General features: G+C 32.5%; 1 protein-coding gene and 1 long non-coding RNA gene across 3 annotated transcripts; one reads left to right on the forward strand and one right to left on the reverse strand.

The window, feature by feature from the left end:
* Nucleotides 1-15747: 15747 nt before the first annotated feature.
* Nucleotides 15748-22757, reverse strand: LOC148543650 (uncharacterized). Its single transcript, XR_015900005.1, has 3 exons — nucleotides 22089-22757; nucleotides 21787-21997; nucleotides 15748-16430 (listed from the first exon to the last, which is right to left on the reverse strand). It is a non-coding gene; the product is annotated as an uncharacterized LOC148543650 (long non-coding RNA).
* On the forward strand, nucleotides 17285-21145 carry LOC107614885 (G-type lectin S-receptor-like serine/threonine-protein kinase At4g27290). Of its 2 annotated transcripts, none has more exons than XM_021111722.2 (7): nucleotides 17285-18783; nucleotides 19296-19400; nucleotides 19505-19650; nucleotides 19725-19935; nucleotides 20051-20288; nucleotides 20365-20515; nucleotides 20598-21145. In XM_021111722.2, exons 1-7 carry the CDS (start codon nucleotides 17490-17492, stop codon nucleotides 20904-20906), a joined length of 2454 nt encoding a protein of 817 aa, XP_020967381.2. In that variant the 5' UTR covers nucleotides 17285-17489; the 3' UTR covers nucleotides 20907-21145. The 2 variants fall into 2 exon arrangements, with proteins under 2 accessions (XP_020967381.2, XP_088356254.1); XM_088500128.1 differs by having other exon boundaries at nucleotides 20591-20763.
* Nucleotides 22758-22763: the final 6 nt, after the last annotated feature.

Below are 22763 nucleotides of genomic sequence, written 5' to 3' on the forward strand. Positions count from 1 at the left end.
ATTTCAACAATTAGTTATTGCCATTTCTGTTCAAAAGTGCAAGTTATTCTGATATCACAGAATTAATACTTCTACACTAGAAAATTCAGAAAATTTATATAATGACTTTGTACACTTCTCTTAACTCATACTCTAAAACATTATTAAAAGAATTTAATTTTGATACATTGTTAGTGTATAAATAGTTTTATACATGCATTTAATTATAAGATGTCACATCAATAAAATTAATTATCTTTCACATTGATTACTTAAATAGTCATCTAAAAGAACAGATGTAATTATACAATAGTATAAAATGTTTTAGAAAAAGTCTAGGGCCAGCACTTTTATTAAAATCTGGCTAACACTTAACCATCAAAAGGAAAGTGAGTAATCTCACACCATTAGATATAATTTCACACCGTTAAAAAAACTAATGATGGCTAATTGATGATTACAAATCACAAAATATGTTAGTCCCCTAACATTCTTCAAACGATTTATACTGACACTACATCAAAATTAAACTCTTATTAAAAAAACAAAAATCTTATGAACAAACTAGGAAATATAGCGATCTGTTTATTTTATCCATTAGAATAAAAATTATCATATTATTCATAAGAATTAATATATTTTCTATACAATATTAATATATCCTTTTTAATAAATATAATTCAATCTTTTAAAAAAGGGTTAACCACCAAAAATGCTCCCAAATTATTCAAACGCTGATAAAAATACACTCGAATTTTATTATCGACAAAAATATCCTTAAATAATTTAAAAACGCAACAAAAATGCTTAACAGTAAATATATATTTTCAAAAAATACTTTAGAGATTAAATTTTGATGTAATTTTTTGTAAGAATTATTAAAAAAATGAGATATTATTATTCTTAAAATTTGGTAATTTTTTACTAAGTATATATTTTTTTGTGATTTTTTAAAAGTATTATGGGTTGTTAACAAAAAATTATAAAAAATTATATACTTAACGAAAAATCACCAAAATTTAAGAATAATAATATCTCATTTTTTTAATCATTCTTGAAAAAAATTATATCAAGATTCAATCTCTAATGTATTTTTTGAGAAATACATATTTAATGTTAGATAATCTTGGAAAAAAACTAACATTAAATATGTATTTCTCAAAAAATATATTAGAGATTGAATTTTGATGTGATTTTTTGCAAACATGATTAGAAAAATGAGATATTATTATTCTTAAAATTTGGTGATTTTTTGTTAAGTATATTTTTTTGTGATTTTTTAAAAGTATTATTGGTTGTTAACAAAAAAATATATACTTAACAAAAAATTACCAAATTTTAAGAATAATAATATCTCATTTTTATAATCATGCTTGCAAAAAATTACATGAAAATTTAATCTCTAAGGCATTTTTTGAAAATATATATTTACTGTTGGGTATTTTTGTTGTGTTTTTAAATTATTTGAAGACATTTTTGTCGATAATAAAATTCGGGGGTATTTTTGTCAGCGTCTGAATAACTTGAGAGCGTTTTTAGTGGTTAACCCTTTAAAAAATAATACACTCGTTTTGCTCTCTTATTTTTAAAAGGGTTAAGTACGATTTTAGTCCCTAACATAGAGGCTAAAAATTTATTTCATCTCCAGCCTTTTTTCGCTACAAAATAGTCTGAAGGTTTAACTTAATTTTAAAATTGTTCTTTTTACCAAATTTTTTATTTTTATTATCAAATTATCTCTAACTAAAAAAATATAAAATAAAACAAAAAGAAAACGGGGAAAGGGGGAAGGGAAGGTCGCGCTTTTTGGGGGGGGCGTTGTTCCAGAAAAGGGGAAAGGGAGAAGGGAAGGTGGGGAATCTCCACGTCGCCACCGCTGCTTCCTCGCCACTGCTCCTTTCTTCCTCAGTACACACTCACACTAACGGCAAGAGAGGAGAGAGCAGAGGGAGAGAGAAAGAGAAGAGAGGAACGGAACCGTTCTCGTTGCCACACTCCTGCCTTCGTCGCGATTCGCAGTGCCGCCGACCACCACAGAGCCCTCCTTGTCGCGATTTGCAACCCGCCACCACCGCATCACCATTCTCGTCGCAATTCGCGGTGTCGCCACCACTGCCGCAGCCCTTTTCACGCGATCCACCACCACCACCGCAGCTCTCCTCCCCTCGCGATTTGCAGTTAACAGCCCCTCCTTCTCCACCACCGCCTCGAAGTCCCTACAGTTCTGTTTCAAATTTTTATTCCTTTTTCTTTAATTTTTCATATTTAAAGGAATGTGTTTTACTTCTGTTTATTCTATTGTTGTTGTTGATGTTGATGTTTCTGGTTGCTTCTGTTTATTTCTTTTATTCCATTGTTGTTGTTGATACTTCTAGTTGCTTCTGCCTATGCCTGCTTCTATTTTTGCTTCTGGTTCTGGTTCTACTTTTGTTGTTGCTCTGATTCCATTATTTATTGTTATTATTGTTGTTGTTCTTTTAGTTGTTGTTGTTTGATTGTTGTTATTCTGCTTCTGCTTTCTGTTTCTACCTGCTTCGGTTTCTGCGTTTGCTTGTGCTTCTGTGCTTCTCTTCTGGTTATTTTGGGGAAGAAGAGGGAATGAGTGTTCGGACGATCTTAAAATTAAGTTAAACCTTTAGAACTATTTGTAGTGAAAAAAAGGTCAAAGACGAAATAAATTTTCGACCTCTACGTTAGGAACCAAAATCGTACTTAATCCTTTTCAAACTCGTTTTTTAAAAGAATGAAATACAAATCTTTTTGGAGATAATATATTATAATAATATCTTCTTTCAATTTCTTCTAATAAATTTTTATAAAAACAATTTATGAAGTTAGCGTTTATTAGGAGAAAGTAAAATATGTTTGTGATAGTTATGGAATAAATTATTTAAATAAACTAATTGAGTATAAAAATTATTAGATTATCTTAAATAAGAAAGGAAAACATTTTTGTCTTCTCAATTTTTATTTAAATCGTTATTCTTCTATTGATTTTAAATAAAAAATGTAAAAATCTGAGAATCACAATAATTTATCAACATTGCTTTCGTTACCTTCTGCAATACTTTAATAAAAATAGAAGTATCACTCTAATCATTAAAAATATTGAAGCATAAATAACATGATAATCTAACTTGTCAATGATTATTCGAGATCTCGGTCGCCAAATTTATATGGGATTAGTTGTGTCGTCTTATCTCTCAATATTTTTTCTTTTGTCAGAAAATCATTCAAATTCATCGGTTGTATTCATTATATTGTCAAATTTTTTGTACTTGTCATGATATTTAACATTTTATACTCAACTCTATGACGGATATTATAGTTCTTCACAAAAAAATCACCTCTTCTTTATTTTAAAATTGTTGTCCAACTTCAAATTCATTTGGTATAGGAACCCAAGAGGCCAAAATGATTCAGATTGTCCAGTCTTATAGTCCAAATCTAAAAATTCCTGCTAAGTCATAGCATCAAGATTGAGGATTGACAAGTGAGGAAGAAATTGTTGTGTAACTAAACCAATCGTAGAAAGCTCAACATCGTCATTGTCCTCGCCAAGAGCTTCCTCTCTTGGATCTGCCTCACTGGCATCTATGGGTCCCGAGCAACCCCAATAGGTAATGATATTGTAAGAGCAAGCTCATCAAACGTGCGATTATCTCCCATGTTGCACCCATATTCCACTTCACGATTCAAATTTATGGCAAAAGTAGGAGATGCCGCTAAAGTTGCAGCGGCTAAATCGACGGGAGTAGAACTAGATGCTCCGATTATGCCCATAAAATGAAAATTCAAAGCCAATTATCTAAAACTTCCAACTACATCTTCAATCTTTGCATACAATTCTGTAGTACGGATTTCCAAAAAATTTTTATGACAATAAAATATTATTTGTAAGTCACCATCGTTCTATAATTCAAATAAATTGAATATTACAAATCCTTGAATCCTATATAACAACTCATTCACTCTCCTTTTTCTAATTTACCCATTTTTTTTGTAAAATATTATTCTATAGTTCTAAAATGTTGTGGATAGTCTTATAAATATTGCAGATGGCTTCTTCTTACCGATAAAAGTAACGTCTTCTCTAGTCATTTTAATCTCTCTCTTACAATGTATAAATATTAAAAAACTATCATCACTATCACCCATTTCTTAACTCTACAACACTTTCATCTTATCTCGAACTATTTATACTTTCCAATAGTTTTTTTTTTTGAAGTAAAAGAGCTCAACACATAAAGTGGAGCATTAAAGCAAACCAGTACAACACACGAACTAGGTAACAACACCAAACAACTCAACTTACATGACAACCCCTAGTCATCTTCGGTACTGCCATCAACAACCATAGGGTTCACCACCAAGCCATTCATCAGCGAATTCAAAAGATCTGTTCAGAATTTCTTCCACACAAGATGCTTGGGTTTTGAAAATTCTACAATTCCTTTCTAGCCAAATTGTCCATATAACAGCACAGAATCCAATGAACCACCGCTTCCTCTCATCCTTTCGTACTGACCCATTTGTCCAACTTAGAAAGTGCTCCTTTAATGAACCTGACACTGCCCAAAGCCTTCCAAGAGCAAACAGCCAAGCACTCCACACCTGCCAAGTGAGCTCACACCCGATAAACAAATGAAACGCAGTCTCCTCAGACTTACAGCATAACACACACAAATTATCATGCTGTGCTATAACGCCTAATCTACGTAGTCTATCCTTAGTATTCACCCTGCCGACCAGCACAAACCAAGCAAACAGCTCGATCCTTGGAGGTACCAATCCTCTCCAAATAGCACTAGTGAAACCATAGGTTGTGATGTCCTCCGGGAGGACCTCTGCTTGCAACACCTGCACAAAGGAGTTAGTGGAGAAAATACCAGATTTATCAAATTTTCATACCACACTATCCTCTCTATCATTCGTTAGCCTTACTGTTTGTAACCTCTCTTGAAGCTGGTTTACAAGCTCCATCTCCCATTGGAATAACTCTCTCCTCCATTGAAGACTCCAAACCCACTCCAACCCATCCCAGAACCCACAATTCCCTATAACAGATCCTTTAAGGTTTGAGACCGAGAACAGTCTTGGAAACACATCTTTCAATGGACCACTAGGTAGCCAGTTATCCTCCCAGAATCGGATTAATCCGCCATTCCCGACCTCCATGGACAAGCCACTGATCATCTTTTCCCTCACTTGTGGTTCACTGATTTGTAATTGACATATCTCCTTCCACGGACCCCCTCTTGTAGGTATTGGCTGTCCACTCAGCATCTCAGAAGGATTCATGTTATTACAGGAGCAAACAACTTTCTTCCAAAGAGGACAGTCCTCCTTAGAAAATCTCCACCACCACTTAAAGAGTAAGGCGGTATTCCGAACCACTGCATCACCAACTCCCAACCCGCCTGCCTTTTTTGGAGCCATTACTATATCCCATTTTACTAGCGGCATCCCATACACCCCATCCTCTTTACTCCATAAGAATCGTCTTTGTAGTGAGATCAGCTTCTCCGCCACTGCCTTGGGCATCTTGTATAGACTGAGGTAGTAGACCGGCAGACTATTAAGAACCGATTTAATAAGGACCAGTTTACCCGCCTTGTTGAGGGATTTTGCTTTCCACAGGCTCAGCTTTTCTTCCACCTTATCAATCACAGGTTTCCATGTCCTAACGAGCCTCGGGTTTACTCCCAGAGAAATACCCAGGTACCTGATTGGTAAAGAAGCCTCCTTGCACCCCAATATATGACACATCTCCTGTGTCCAGCTCCGCTCACAATTAACCGGAATCAAACTGGACTTTTCAAAGTTGATGCTTAACCCAGACATCAACTCAAAGCAACGCAACAATCGTTGGTAGTTCCGGATAGTCTCCTCCTCAGTAGGACAGAATAGGATAGTATCGTCGGCAAACTGCAAGTGTGATAACTCAATGTTGTCCCGCCCAACCAAAAGCGGAGTAATGCGCTCATTCCTCACTGCCTCCCTAATCATTCTATGAAGAACATCCACAACCAGAACAAACAAAAAGGGGGACAGTGGGTCTCCTTGTCTTAGGCCTCTCTCCATTTTGAACGGCTTAGAGGGTGAGCCATTTATTAGAATCGACATGGATGCAGAGCAAACACATTCCTTTATCCAAGCCCTCCACCTACACCCAAAACCCATCTTGTGCAGAACAACATCTACAAAATTCCACTTGACCCTATCGTAAGCCTTTTGAAAGTCTAATTTGATGACCACTGAGCTCTTTTTCTTTACCTTTAGCCACTGCACAGTTTCACAGGCAATCAGTGCCCCATCATGTATCTTCCTGCCCTTTACAAAAGCACTCTGAGTCTCCCCAACTAAACCTGGCATAACCTTTCGCATCCTCCGAACCAGCACCTTAGCAATAACCTTGTACACACAACCCACCATACTAATCGGCCTAAAATTTTTAATTTCTTTGGCCCCAACAAACTTCGGCGCTAGCGCCACCCAAGTGACATTTGAATCCCTAGGTAGCACCGCAGACTGGAAAAACCCCATTACTGCCTCAGTGAACTCCCTACCGATATCAACCCAACACTTCTTAATGAAATTCATATTATACCCATCGCTTCCTGGTGCCTTGGTTGCCTCACAATCCCACACTGCTTCCTTGATTTCTTCCACGGATGGCATCATCTCTAGCTCTGTTGCCTCTTCCGCACTTATCTGCTCTACCAGTCCATCCCAGAACCCTATAATAGGCGATGTCTTCTGATGGTACAAGGTTTTATAGAAATCACGTATAGCAACTTTGATTCTGGCCTGATTCCGCACTAATCTTCCATTGATCATTAAAGCATCAATACGATTGTTCCTTCTCCGAGCTGAGACTAAGTTGTGAAAGTATCGAGTATTTTTGTCCATCTCCTTAGCATGCCTGGATCGGGACATCTGCTTCCAATGAAATTCCCTTCGAATGTACCACTTCTTGCATGAGCTTACAAGTGCCTTTCTTCTAGCTTCTATAGTCTCATCATACACTTTGTTGCTCACCAAATCATCGACTATCTTTATCTCTTCTTCAAACTTTTTAATCCTCATATCCATGTTTCCAAAATTCTCCTTGTGCCATTTTATCTCTGTGCAACCATAAATTATTGGCTTTTTTATTATTTTAACTATATATAACATAAATTGTCGGTGTTTAATGTGTTTTGTTCTAGTTATACGTAAATTATGGAAATTCACATGGATTTGGTCTATAACTTCATAAATCATAAGAATATCTCATATTTTATACTTTTTGCTTTAAAACCCAACTTTAGTCCATGATTTATGATCATCAGGACGATTTCTGACTCCAAAATACATAACTATAAATCGTTGTAATTTTTAATATTTTACTTTTTTTTTATTTAAAACCAATAAAAAGACAACAATTTATATAAAAATTGAGAAAATAAAAATATTATCCTTTTTTATTTAAAATAATCTGAAAGTTTTTACACAGTTGATTTATTTAAGTAATTCAACCTAAATTACTTATCTAACTACTAATAATAAATTGTTAAGATAAACAAAAGTAAAAGAAATATTTTGATCCAATAAAAAAAGATTTAATTATTCTGTTAGTCCCTATAGTTTTTTCAAATTTTTAATTAGGTCTCTATACTTTTTTTTCTTTTAATGGGATCTCTACACTACTTTTAATTTTATAATTACGTCATTTTCATGTTAAAAATGTTAAAATTAATATAATATTTTTATCAAAATACATACGGTTAAAGATTTAATTAAGTTTTTAATTATAAATACCTTCAATTTGTAAAAAAATATTCAGTTAATTCTAATATTTTTTACACTAAAAAGGACTTAATTATAAAATTAAAGCAGTGTAGGAATCTAATTAAAAATAACAAAAAATATAAAAATTTAATTAAAAATTTGATGAAACTATAGAGACCAATAGAGTAATTAAACCTAAAAAAAATACGGGTAAATGTAGCTACTTGCGAATGTTCACCGAAATATATAGAAAGCTAGTATTCGTTAGATATACATAGGGAAATGCTAACCTTTAACCTTAAGCATTTCCTATAAGATGTTAATATTCACTTCAGGTTAAACAACTTTCACTTTTTACTCAATGGATGAAGAGTAGCATCTCTCGTGTGTGCGTGTAATCAAATGACTAAAATGAATACTAATCTTGTTATTTAGAGTTTCAATCTATACACATAACTTTTTCTATGCTAAGACATTAGTTTGATTCATTGATTGAGTGAAACTAAAGATAACTGATACTTGATTAATTTAGTAAATGTAAAACAAATAAGGGGAAAGATTTCACCCATTGGTAAAACGAGATCATACAATCATTGAGAAAAGCTATCGTAATTGTTTGATTATTTATGTAGAAAAGATTTTTGGGTATTATTGATTTGAAAGGCCCAATTTAAGTGCAAGAAAATACCGTCATAAAAAGACCCAGAGAGTAATTAATTTGGTTAGTCGAGTGATTAGTTCACTGGTACGTTTAAACAAGTGTTATAGGTTTTTTGAATTTCGTTTTGTGCATGCAATAATCTATTGGACAGCGACAAACTCTTAAATAGAACAGATCCGCAACGAATTAGTCATTGGACATGGTTTTCGCTGAGAGTGAGAGCCAATTCCTAATTCGCAGCATGTGCGCGGTAGTTGTGAAGGGTCACTGGCGCACTCTCTTAAAGTCGAAGAATGGCACTCCTTTTTTTTTTTTGAAGTAAAGAGCTCAATACAACAAGGTGGAGCATATAAAATAACAAAGAACAACTCGACAACTCTAGTCATGACAACCCCTAGTTATCTTCGGCATTGCCATCAATAACCGTAGGGTTCACCATCACTCCACTCATCGGAGAGCAAGAAGGATCTACTAATAATATCCACCACACGTGAGCTTTGATTCCTAAAGATTCTATCATTCCGTTCTAGCCAAACCGTCCAGATAACAGCAAAGAAGCCAATCATCTACCTCCTCCTCTCACCTCTTCTTGCTGCAGCATTCGTCCAGCTTTTAAAGTGTTGTTTGAGTGTACCAGGCATGGTCCATTTTCTCCCAAGAGCGAATAGCCAAGCACACAACACCTGCCAGGAAATCTCACAACCAGCAAACAAATGAAAAGCAGACTCCACAGACTTACCACATAAGACACATGTACCATCATTTGAGTTAATTACACCTAGTCTACACAGTCTGTCCTTAGTATTCACCGCCCCCACCAACACAAACCAAGAAAATAACTCGATCCTTACCCTTCCAAATTGCACTTGTGAAGCTATAGCTTGTTATTTCCTCCGAGAGAACCGCTTCCTGCAACACCTGCACAAATGAGTTAGTCGAATAAATACCAGATCTATCAAATTTCCAGACCACTATGTCCTCCCTCTCAGATGTTAGCTGAACAGACTGTAAAACCTGATGGAGTTGGTTTACTAGTGCCAACTCCCACTAAAAATGCTCTCTCCTCCATTGAAAATTCCATATCCACTCTAACCCATCCCAAAACTCGCAATCCTCAATAACAGAACCTTTGAGGTTTGAGATTGAGAAAAGCCTTGGAAACAACTCTTTAAGAACACCGTGAGGTAACCAGATATCCTCCCAGAACTGTACTGTTCTATCATTCCCTACATTCATATACAAACCCCTGATCATTTTTTCTCTCACATGTGGCTCACGTAAATATCCTTCCAATGACCCCCTTGTAGGTACAGGCTGACCACACAACATTTCATTCGGATTCAAGTTATTACAGGAGCAGACGACTTTCTTTCACAGGGGACAATCCTCTTTCGAGAACCCCACCACCACTTAAAGAGCAAAGCTATATTCTGAATTACTGCGTCTCCAATTCCCAGACCACCTGCCTTTTTTGGAGCCATCACCACTTTCCATTTTACTAGTGGTATCCCATTTCTCCCATTCTCTTTACTCCACAAGAAGCGCCTTTGGAGTGAGATCAACTTCTCCGCTACCGCCTTTGCCATCTTGTATAGGCTAAGATAGTAGATAGGCAAGCTATTCAGAACAGAATTAATAAGAACCAGCTTACCCGCTTTGTTTAGGGTCTTTTCTTTCCACAGACTTAACTTGTTTTCCACCTTATCAATAATCGGTTTCCAAGTCTTCACAAGTCTCGGGTTTGCTCCGAGAGAAATGCCAAGATATCAGACTGGTAGAGACTCCTCCTTGCATCCCAGCAACTGACACATCTTACGCGCCCAATGCCGATCACTATTAACCGGAATGAAGCTAGACTTCTCAAAATTGATACTCAACCCCGACATCAGCTCAAAGCAACGTAACAATCGCTTGTAGTTCCTGATAGTCTCTTCCTCAGTAGGACAGAAGAGAATGGTATCATCTGCAAACTGTAAGTGCGACAGCTCAATGTTATCCCTTCCAACCAAAAGTGGATAGATGCGGCCATTCCTCACTGCCTCCCTGATCATCCTATGTAGCACATCAACAACTAGCACAAACAGAAACGGAGATAAAGGGTCTCCTTGTCGTAGTCCCCTTTCCATCTTGAAAGGCTTAGTGGGGACCCATTTATAGACGCAGAGCAGACACACTCCTTAAAATGTTAAAATGACATTTTTTTATTTGTAAAATATACATTTTTTTATCACTTTTAAAAAATTTTCTCTTTAATCTATTTTAAATTTTTTATATTAACTAATATTAACTTTATCCATTTTTTTAAAAAATAAATTAATTTTTATAAAAATATCCTTTAACAAAATTTTATTTTTTTGTCATTAAATTGTATTTACCAATATATCCTTTAATAAATTATTTTTTATTGATTAAATGGTATTTTTACCAAAATATTTTCTAAAAAAATTTGATAATTAAATTATTTTTTTCTAAGATACCCTTTAATAATTTTTTAATTATTAAATTATGATTTTACCAAAATTTTTGTTAATAATTATTTTTATATTTTATTATTAAATTTTTTATATCAATATATATTATTTTAACATTAGATAAAAAAATCTTACCACAGTTAATATGTATAACAATTAATATATATTGATATCGAAAAATAATTTTACCAAGAGTTTTTTATTTAATATTAAAATAATATATATTAATATAAAAAAATTAATAATAAAATATAACTATAATTGTCAACGAAAATTTTAGTAAAATCATAATTTAATAATTAAAAAATTATTGAAAATATCTTAAAAAATAATTTATTAAAGAGTATTTTAATAAGTAAATTTAATAAAAAAAATAAAATTTTTGCCAATAAATATTTTTAATTTATTTTTTTTAAATAGATAAAGTTAATATTAGTTAAAAAAATCAATTAAATTTTTTTTTTTAAAATTATAAAAAAAAAACAAAATATATATTTTATAAATAAAGAAAAAAAGTGTGATTTTACCATATTAAGTAAAATTTTCTCTTTTGAATATCCAATTATCCCAAGTCATTTAACTAAGTGGGTTATATGAAATGGTGGAAGGTGGGCCAAGGAGGGATAGGAAAGAACGTAATTGAAGATGATGATTTCAATAATTCAATTAATCTCAATTCATTTAACTCACTCGACAATAGTAAAAGTTTCTTTGGAAACATTCCAAAACATTATACCTTCAAATAATAGTTATTTGAATCAAATCTGGGGATGAAACTAGTTAAATTACTAAATTGTTGGGTCACTAATTTAATTAGTGGATTCAACTAAAGTTGAATCAATTCAGTTTTATGTAAATAAAAAATATAAAATAATAAAAATTTAAAATTAAAATTCAAAATATATATTCACTAACATTTTAAGATAAATCAAATCATTTTAAAATAATATAAAATAAAAATAATAAATATTTTATTATTTTTACTCTATCATAAATATTTTTATCTTGTTTTTATACTAAAATAATTATTATTTTAAAATTTTAATAATTTATTAATTAATTTATATCTATTATTAATTTATACACTATAAATATTTATTGAAAAATAATATTAATAAATATCATATAATTATAAAAAAATAAATGAATTTATAATTATTGTTAAATAAAATACATGTTTCTAATGAAACAAACATATATGTACTCCTATGTATTTTGATATTTATGTTTTGATGGACATATAAACCAAAAATAAACGCAGCTAGAAAGAATGAAAATAGACTTTTTATCAGCAGTTATAGACTTAATTTTTATAAAATATCATATTAAATCAATATAATTAAGGATTTATTAAAAATCAGTTATTTTTAGATTTTTTGTTGGTGCAAAAAGCATGTACCTAAATTTGGTGTTATATATTTTCTCTTTTCAAATTACTGGAGAACAAGTTCTATTTTTTGAGAAATATGAGGACCCGTCAGTAAGAACTGTCCAATAGTACTAGACAGTATAGGAGTAAGCTGAACGCAGATTTAAGGAATTGTAGGTTCGGTTACAACATTTGGTAGAGCAACCCGAGAGAGAGAGGGATTAGAGATAGTTGAGGGAGCAATTGGAGCGGCTAAAGAATTCGAAAAGATAGCTGCATAGATATAAGAGTACATAAATATAAAAAGACTTTAATTTTATATAGTTAGAAATTTGTGTTTCAGTATTTTAGAGAGACATAAAATATATGTTTTTAATAGGTGTTTGTGTATCACCTTATCTTTCATCATTTTTGTTTTATATTTGTGTATGTACTCCCATGTATTCCTAAAATCAAACGCCACCAGAAAAAATGGAGATAGACCTCTCATCAACAAGTATGGAATTAATTTTTATAGAATATCATATTAATTATTAAATCAATATAACTAAGGATCTATTAAAAATCAATTATTTTTAGCAATATTTTTTTGCAAAAAACATATATAATAGATTTGATGTTATATATATATTTTTTTAACCTTTAAAATAATCAAATAAAAAAATAAATTATAATCTAAAAGAAAAAATCAAAATCATGAATGCTAATGATCCTAGATCATAAATTGTGGTATTTTGTCATTCTTAGATAATTTTTGTAGCATAATTATTGAAAATTTATCTTATCAAATAACACATATCCATCATTGTTACAGGTTCCGATGGACATATCATACCTAAGATTTCATCTCCCTTCACTCTTCGTGTCCAATTGTTTTGGGACATGGTTGGTTTTTGCATGATGGCTATGCCTTGGGTGTTTAGTATATTAGGTTAGTTCCAACATTTGTTGTCCTTTACTCTATGGCATTTCTTTCTCTTGTGTCCATGATCATACTCCTCCATGTCTTTGAAAATTGGATAACGAAATTGTTTCAATTGTATGTAGTCTGCAATGCAATAATTTGAAAACTATTTGTCTCTATATGACTACTATTGGGAAGACAATAATAATCAAGTTTTTTTTTTTAAATTATTATGGCATTTTCAGTAGGTATTCTTAGTATATGATTAACATAAAATTTTTTGTAATTTTAATGGGGTTTGTGTATGACCGCATCTTTTATTATTTTTGTTTCAGTAAACAAACATTATCCATGTACTCCCATGTACTCCAAAAAATAAACACTGTCAGAAGGAATAGAAATAGACCTCTCATCAGCAGGTATAGACTTAATCTTTATAGAATATTATGTTAATTATTAAATCAATATAACTAAGGATCTATTAAAAATCAATTATTTTTAGCAATTTTTTTTTTACAAAAAAACATATATGGTAGATTTGATGTTATATATTTTCTTTTTTCAACCTTTAAAATAATCAAATAAAAAATTTTTAAAATAATTTATTTTAAATTAAATTAAAAAATTAAATTATAATCTTAAAAAAAGTCAAAATTCTAAATGTTAATGATCCTAGATCATAAATTGTGGTACTTTGTAATATACAAATTTGTTATATTAAACAAATTTGTCAACCTTATTCTTTGTAAATATTTGTCATTTCTAGATGATTATTGTAGTATAATTATTGAAAATTTATCTTATAAAATAGCACATATCCATTATTGTTATAAGTTTCGAGGGACATATCATTCTTAAGATTTTATCTTCCTTTGTTCTTAGTGTGCAGTCCATGTTAAGTTCTGGTACAATGGCTATACCTTGGGTGCTTAGTATACTCAGGTTAGTTCTTCTAATGTTGACATATAGGTGATGTTTTATCCAAGATCGAAACCATCCCTGCAGGATGCTGTTCAGGTTTTTGAGTACATGAGGGTTTCTGGGCTTAAGCCACACTTGCATGCCTGCACTGTGCTGTTGAATTCTTTAGTTAAAGATGGGGTTGTGAAGGTTCACAAGGGAATGGTTCAAGTAGGGGTTTCCAGTAATGTTCATATCTACAATTGCTTGATTCATGCTTGTTCAAGGTCACGTGACGTAGAGCGTGCAGAGAAGTTGTTGAATGAGATGGAAGGAAAGGGCATATCAGCTGACAGAGTTATTTACACTAGTATCGCCTATGCTTACTGGAAAGCAGGGAATATGAATGCTGCATCAAATGTGTTAGTTGAGATGGCTAGGAAGAGCTTGATGATAACAATCAAACTCTATAGATGTATTAGGGGTGCTCATGATAATAGTGAAAGCAAAGTGTTACAGATATTCTGGGATCATGTAGTGTATTTAGGTCTGATGTCAAGAAATGCAATGATTAAGATACAACAGATGGCAATATGATAATAAATTCGTCTTATTTTCAGATGATTACAACTGCTGTGTGATGTCTACACAAACCATCTTCATATTTTGACAAATTGATTTCTGGAAGTGATTTGTGGGAGTCACTAGAAGATGGTTTAGCTTTGCAAGTTGGATTTCTCTCTTCCCTCTGATTTTGAGCTGATGATGGCGGCGGTGAAGATCAAATTAAATTTCGGAGTTAAGGAACATGTTTTTCACACTGGTGAACTTTGGGAGGCAAAGAAAGAGAGGATATACAGGGCTTCCATTCACGGAAATATACCTAGTTGGGATTTGATATTTGTAATCAATAAAAAATAATAAAAAGATATGCTGTTATTTGTCATGATTTCAACAAATAAAATATCTGATGATAAAAAAAAAGCAAGGGAAGTTGAAATAGGATCAAAAGACATTTGTTGTATACTAAGGCCTAGTTTGGGTAACCAACTTAATTAAGCTCCTTTTGATAAAATAACTTAAACAATAAATGACTCTATTAAAAGTAACTTATAAATAAGTTATTTTGTGTTTGGATTTTTAACTTTAAAAGTGCTTATTTTATAGAAATATGATAAAAAGTAGAAGTATTATGAGAGAAGTCATTTTTTTTAACTTCTCTATAAGCTCCTAAATAGCTTCTTAGAAAGTTACAATTTGGCTTTGAAAATTGCACCAGACATTAATACTACCACTTTTCATAAGTCAAAAGTTAAAAAAAGTTACTTCTAGAGTTTTCCAAACGGGCCCTAAATGTAGCTACCATTGAGATTATCATTTTGTAATTGGATTACGAGTTAATTTGACCTCCATAATAGAGTTGGAAAGAAGCTTTTTCATAATAATAACCTCTTCTATGGTACTTTAAAACTTCCTATAGGACCAATGAAATATTTATACAATGTGTACAATGGAGGTTTAGAGAGTATTAGAGATATAATCATTAGTGTTACCTTTTCCCATCAACTGAAGTTTTTGGGATTAGTGGTATTTCGATCCTTGGTAAACCCCAAAATCAGTTTAAGCTTTTGGAAGATGTTTATTATCGCTAATACTCAAATGATTATTCTAGATAGTATGGGGATGTTCATTTTGTAACTCAATAGCTCTCTAGCAGGATCCTTAACATACCAATAAAATGTGCACGGACCAAATCCAAAAGAAACAAAATGTTTAGGGTTCCAAATCATCATCATAATAATTTAAATGCCAACTAACAATCATAATAATTTTAAGGATGAAGTATATCTTTTGTTGGTAAAATTTGTTAATAATTTTAAAAATACTCTTAATTTTATTCCTAAAATTTTTAATTTGCATCAAATATACTCCAACAAATAAATTTTCAAAAAGTTTATGATTAATCCAAAAATAATATATAACAACTATGTTTGAAAAATAGTTGCAAGAGTATATTTGATGTAAATAAAAAAATTTTGAACAAAATTAAAACAAAATAAAATCTAAGAGTATTTTTGAATTTTTTAACAAATTTTACCGACAAAAAACATATTTACTCTAATTTTAAATGGAAAACACTAATGTTACCCTACCATTTATGAACCCTTAATCTGACCGTAGACGACATTTTCACAAGTCTACATATATTTTGTCCAAGTCCCCTTTCAATCAAATTTGACAATTTCCAATGACATTCCCTCTTTGACCCGTTTCCTTCTTCTCACTTTTGCCCTTCCAGTTTGCAGGGACCGAAATCTTAGATAGACCAGCATTTGAGTAATGAGTACTTAATCAAGTGAGATGAATGATTACCTGTAAAAGTGAGAAATAAATTTGTACTTTTAGATTTTTATTTATTAGTCAAGCTAAAGCATAAAATTATATATTTTTATTTATCCATACAAAGTTATGTAACTCAATTTTACTTTTTTTTTTTCACACATAAAATTATGTTTGACAGATGAAATATAAACAGAGTTATTGTGTCTAGAGATATTAAATTAGTGTATTTTGTATTCATCATAAAAAAGAACATAGACACTAACAAGAAACATATTTATTTTTTTCATTATTTTTATTAATTTTTTATAATTATATTTTTTATTATTTTTTTAAAATTTTTTGAATAAATAATAATAATAAATTAGATTTTCATAATTTGTTCTAGTTTATTACTAAACAGAATATAAAAATACAAAATTTTGTGTCCCTATCCTTTGTGTATTTTTCTCGTCCTGTTCTCAAAAATAAACGCAGCAGAGATGCATGTAAACTGTTATGACATGAACGACTTTAGTTTACATAAAAGCGAAAAGAACAAATCTGACAATATATATAACTGTACATGCATGGAGGGTCATGATTAGAATTTGAAAGGTTTTATAATCACCCAAGTTTATCTTAATTTTGATTATTGATGTAAAATCTATATATATCTGCTTTCCTCACTTTCATATAAAACAAGTCTTCTCATTTGATACTGTCCCTACAATGCCATTGTATTCAATGAGATTAATCCTGTGAGGATATGATCATAATAAGCTAAACAAACATGGTGAAAACCACAAATCACCTATCCGTGTAAAATAACATTAAAAATTAATTAAACAAGTGTATTTATATACACAATACATGGTAGTTGATTTGGTGACTGGTCTTTTGTTCAGAACATGAATTGACTTGCAACAACTCCCACGGTGAAAATTCAACCTAAAATCATATATTCCACAAACCTAATCCCACGTGCATTATTTTGTTCCTCCTAATAATCCAATCCATATGCTAGCACTAAAACTTGTCATATTTTTAAGGTCCTGTTAGAACATCTTGCTTATGTGATTCTCTTTAAGTCCAACCTCATACAAAACACAAATGGTGAGCAGCATAACAACATTACTTCTTTGGTTCTTTCTTACATCCCACATGATAACTGTCACATCAACAGACAGTTTAGCAATGAGTCAATGTATTCGAGATGGCGAAACGTTAATCTCGGCCGGCCGAAATTTTGAGCTGGGTTTCTTTAGCCCCGGAATTTCAACAAGTCGATATTTGGGTGTGTGGTACAGAGCTTCATCAGGGAATGCAACAATTGTGTGGGTGGCAAACAGAGAAAACCCCCTTCACAACAAGTTAGGAACTTTAAGGTTAAACAACAAGGGGATTCTTGAGCTTCTTAGTAACACAAATAAAACCATTTGGTCATCCAACATCATAGCAAGCAAAACCAAAGCCACGAGTAGCTCAATTGTACAACTCTTGGATACAGGAAATCTTGTAGTGAAAAATGGACAAGATACTAATAATGAGGACAATCCTTTGTGGCAAAGTTTTGATTATCCTGGCGACACATTGATGCCAGGAATGAAGGTTGGATTGAACTTTGTTACTGGGAAGAATGCATCTCAATCATGCTGGAAAAGCGACGAGGATCCTGCTGTGGGAGAATATTCTCTAAAATTTGATCCTAGAGGATATCCACAATTGATGCAGATGAAAAGATCTGCAATAAGTATCAGACGAGGGTCATGGAATGGCCGTTATTTTACTGGATCTCCAGCTGAGGACATGCATGAATTTAAAACTGATTTTGTGTTCAACAAAGAAGAGGTCTATTATGAGTTTGAAATTCTTGATAGATCAATCTTCTCTGTATTCAAAATGGACCCTTCTGGGAATACACAAATTATGGTTTGGGAAATTCAAACAAGAATTCCAGTGGAAGTTTCCATGATCAATGGACCAAATGCATGTAAAAGTTATGCATTTTGTGGTCAAAATTCTTGGTGCTTTATGGATGGCAATTTTGCTGTATGCCAATGCATGAAAGGTTATACTCCCAAGTTTCCTGAACAATGGAATACATCACAGTGGTCTGGTGGTTGTGTTAGAAAGACTCCATTGAAGTGTAATGATACAAATGGATTCTTCATGTATGAGTACATGAAAATGCCGGACACATCTTCTTCATGGTTTAGCGAGACCATGAACCTCGAGGAATGTGGAAAATCATGCCTGGAAAATTGTTCATGTGTTGCATATGCAAGTTTGGATATCCGAAATGGAGGAACTGGTTGTCTACTTTGGTTTGATTATCTTGTTGATGTGATGCAATTTTTTAAGGCCGGTCAAGATCTTTATATTAAAGTCCCTGCATCAGAATTAGGTACCTATTGTATTTCCCCTTCATTTCTCTTTTTTCTTCTCTGATTTATTGTAAACTATGTATTTTTCTAAGGCAACTAATTAATGGAGTAAGGTAAGGTGTAATGAACACACATGAAGTTGACTATGTATTGGACCAAATATACGAGCAAGCATGGAAGCTATGCTCTTAAATCCTGCTACATACTTCTCATATGCATGACCTAGCATGGCCAAACTAAATTAAATCTAATCTAATGTCTATGGTGCACTCAAATTATTTCTAAACCCTTGAAAAAATCATTCAAGGGGCTTCAAAACTTTCTAGGTTGCTTGAGTCTTTTCAGGTGCTATCTCTGTGCTAAATAATAGTTTTTATCATACTATTATTGGAAATTAAAATTTTATAACTACTTTATCGATTATCACTCCATCTAACCAAATTAGACAAGCTTATATGAGCCTCACTTGATAAAACTATTATACTAAAAATTGTGAATAGTGATATTCTTTAGCTTTCTGGTCATATTGCAGATATTTACCATGGACACAACAAGAAAATTAAAGTGGGAATTGCAGCTGGTGTCATTGTCTTCGGATTAATCACAATTGTCAGCATAATGATAATTACAAAACCAGGTAATTTTACTATTTGTCATGCATGCCCAAAAAATAGATACCAAAAGATGTCTTAGTGTCATATACTTGCAGTTCTTATCCAGTTTTACCTTCCAATTATGCAGGGGCAACAAGGATATTATGCAGAAGGTGGCAACGACGAGAAAACATTGATCTACCAACATTTGATTTCTCAATCCTAGCTAAAGCTACAGAAAACTTTTCAAGTTGCAACAAACTTGGAGAGGGTGGTTTTGGACCAGTATACAAGGTGAAATAAAAAGCTAAAGGAGAATATTTCCTTTGCATAGTTCCTAACAATAAGTATATGATTACATTTTTCAGGGCACATTGTCAGATGGTCAACATTTAGCTGTGAAAAGGCTTTCAAAAAAGTCTACACAAGGATTGGAGGAGTTTAAAAATGAAGTGGTATTGATAGCCAAACTTCAACATCGCAATCTTGTGAAACTTCTTGGTTGTTGCATTCAAGGAGCAGAAAAAATATTAATCTATGAATACATGCCTAACAAAAGCTTGGACTACTTTGTTTTTGGTTGGAACCTTTATCACTATATTCTAAAATACTTGTGGCAATTTTTATGTTTCTTATATTCAGTTTGCAAAGTTCTAGATTGTACTGAGTATATAAGCAAGTTTCCATTGACTAGATGAAATAAGGAGGAAGCTACTCAATTGGCATAAGCGTTTCGACATTATTAGTGGCATTGCTCGTGGACTTCTTTATCTTCATCAAGATTCTAGACTAAGGATTATTCACAGAGATCTAAAAACCAGCAATATTTTATTAGATGCAAATATGAATCCAAAAATATCAGACTTTGGTCTAGCAAGAACATTCTTAGGAGACCAAGCAGAGGATAAGACAGACAGAGTAGTTGGAACATAGTAAGTAAATTCCTATCCAATCATGGTATTTTCAAATTGCACTTGTATTTATTTTAGTTTCAAATTGCTTTATCAGTGGCTATATGCCTCCGGAGTATGTAGTGCACGGACAATTCTCAATGAAGTCAGATGTTTTTAGCTATGGTGCGATTGTATTAGAGTTGATAAGTGGGAAGAAAAATAGACAGTTCTCAGATCCAGAACACAACCTTAATCTTCTTGGGCATGTAAGCAAAAATGACTCTACTAATGGTTAAATAGTTAGATTGAAATATCTTCTAATTTATTGATTTGATTCCAAGATTTTAGGCTTGGAGATTATGGTCTAATGAGAGGCCATTGGAACTATTAGATGAAGTATTAAAGGAAGGATGCACCCGTTCTGAAGTCATACGATGCATACAAGTGGGTCTGTTATGTGTGCAGCAAAGACCAGCAGATAGACCAAACATGTCATCAGTGGTTCTAATGCTAAATGGTGAGAAATTGTTGCCCAAGCCAAAAGTTCCCGGTTTTTATAATGACAGAAGTGTTACACTTGAAACAGATTCTTTGTTGAAAAATTACACATCATTTTCAACCAATGAAATTTCTAACACTATGTTAGATGCAAGATAGAATATGAGGCAAGACAGTGACTTTATTTCACCTTAATACATAGGAAAATAAGTTAGTCTAGAATACCAGATAGCTTTCTTTAATAGTAAGCCTTTCTACAACTTAGTTCAATGTATTTGTTATGAGATCCTATTTCATCTATTTTCACCTATGCAAACACACATGTGAAATAAACAGAGTTCTATGAATATTAACTAAAGTATGTTTGAACAAATCTTCATATCCTGAAAGCATACTTGTTACTTTTGTAGCACAAGTTACTTTTTTTCTTCTATTGGTTGTGGCAATTACATTAGGGAATGCATTTGGGTGAAATTAGAGCTTGAATTAAGGAAAAAATTAAGAAAAAAGAAACAAGTTGAACTATATTAACACTGACCATTATGCACATGTAGCGGTGGTGCATTTGAAAGTGTGTATAGCCGATTATTATCACTGATTTCTTCTTCTTTTTTTCGGTCCACTAGTATTAAAGTTAAATAGGAATTAATTGATTTGTTCCACAAAGGTTGTTCTCCCTCCCTCCCTCCTTCTTATATACAAGACTTAAACTTGAGATCTTATATTATTATCTAAAGGAATAAATTTTGATTCACTTAAACTAATGAAATATTGATAACATTATTTTACTATGAGAAACCTAGATATTATCTAAGGGTTGTTTGTGAGTAGGGATTTTAGAGCAGAAGCAAGGGAAAGAAATGGCTTGTAGTATTAAATTTCAAAACTTTGGAACATTTCTCATGTGAACCTGCTTGAAGACTTAGCCAGATAGGCTTCCAGTTCAGCTTATTGGCTGGTATTGGAAATTTATAACGTGGTGATTTGTATGATTTTGCTTATCAATTAATTGTAGTATATAAGCAACTTGTTGACTTACCATCCTTTGGTGATTGACTGACCACAATGAACTAAGCCATCCTTAGCTGATGATCTACTTGTCTTGGAATTCACTGACTTGGCATTGAATGAGTTGCATCTTCCCTGTAAGGACATCCAAGTACATGTCCTATCTAGAGTAGCTTGGTTACTCTAGTCTTGAAGGCCCTCAAGAGATAATCATCAAGTGCTAGATCAATGATGAAGTGGCTCTGCATAAGTGGGCAATAAACAAAAGAGTGAAACAAAATCATCTTAAGTAGATCTTAAAGGGACACATAATTGAATTATTTTGTTGTTTACCTAGAATCCAGCAATAGTTTGATACAAACCGGGGAGGAATCCACCTTGGAGTGGGAATCATGGTGTACTGCAGCTGGATGAAGGTGATGCCTGCAGCTAGTGTGGAAGCCTGAGGAGTTAATGTGGTGGCAAGAGTGGTAGAGAGCCTCTGCCTCTGCCTCCGCCTCCGAAACCTGGATAACACATAAGTACATCATTGAAATCACAAGATAGACTCAAAAGTGGGAATTTTATCCACTTACACTGTAAAATAGCTTTTTATTTAATCAAATACTTGTGTTTGTATCGCTTTTGAATGTAATCAAGTTAACTATTTTTGCTAATATAACAATATCTTAAAATGGAAGGATGACCAAAGCAACTATCAATCTGTTAGAAACTAAATAAATAAAGAAACTATCAATCCTAGAGCTATTTTTTTATTGTTTTGGTTGTGAATCCTAGAGTTACTTACATCTTACATCTTACATGACTGAGTCAAACTAATATCTGTAGAAAATTAGCTATGAACATTGAACAACATAAGATAATCATGAAAATATATTAATAAAACTCATCCTTTTTGAGTTTTGAAAGTCCAAGCCTTGCTGGGAGGGCTGATTGAGACAATCAGATGTACACATAAGCCTAATGACACAAAAAAGGACTTGACATAAATTTATTTATTTCAAAGTG

This window comes from Arachis ipaensis, chromosome B9 (genome assembly GCF_059453495.1).
Source record: "Arachis ipaensis isolate K30076 ecotype BB chromosome B9, ASM5945349v1, whole genome shotgun sequence".
NCBI classification, from domain to species: Eukaryota; Viridiplantae; Streptophyta; class Magnoliopsida; order Fabales; family Fabaceae; genus Arachis; species Arachis ipaensis.

Coding starts and splice junctions, on each gene's coding strand:
- LOC107614885 (XM_021111722.2), top strand. CDS start 17,490: ATGGTGAGCAGCATAACAACATTACTTCTTTGGTTCTTTCTTACATCC. Junction 18,784..19,295: donor AGTCCCTGCATCAGAATTAG/GTACCTATTGTA, acceptor GTCATATTGCAG/ATATTTACCATGGACACAAC. Junction 20,289..20,364: donor GACAGAGTAGTTGGAACATA/GTAAGTAAATTC, acceptor TTGCTTTATCAG/TGGCTATATGCCTCCGGAGT.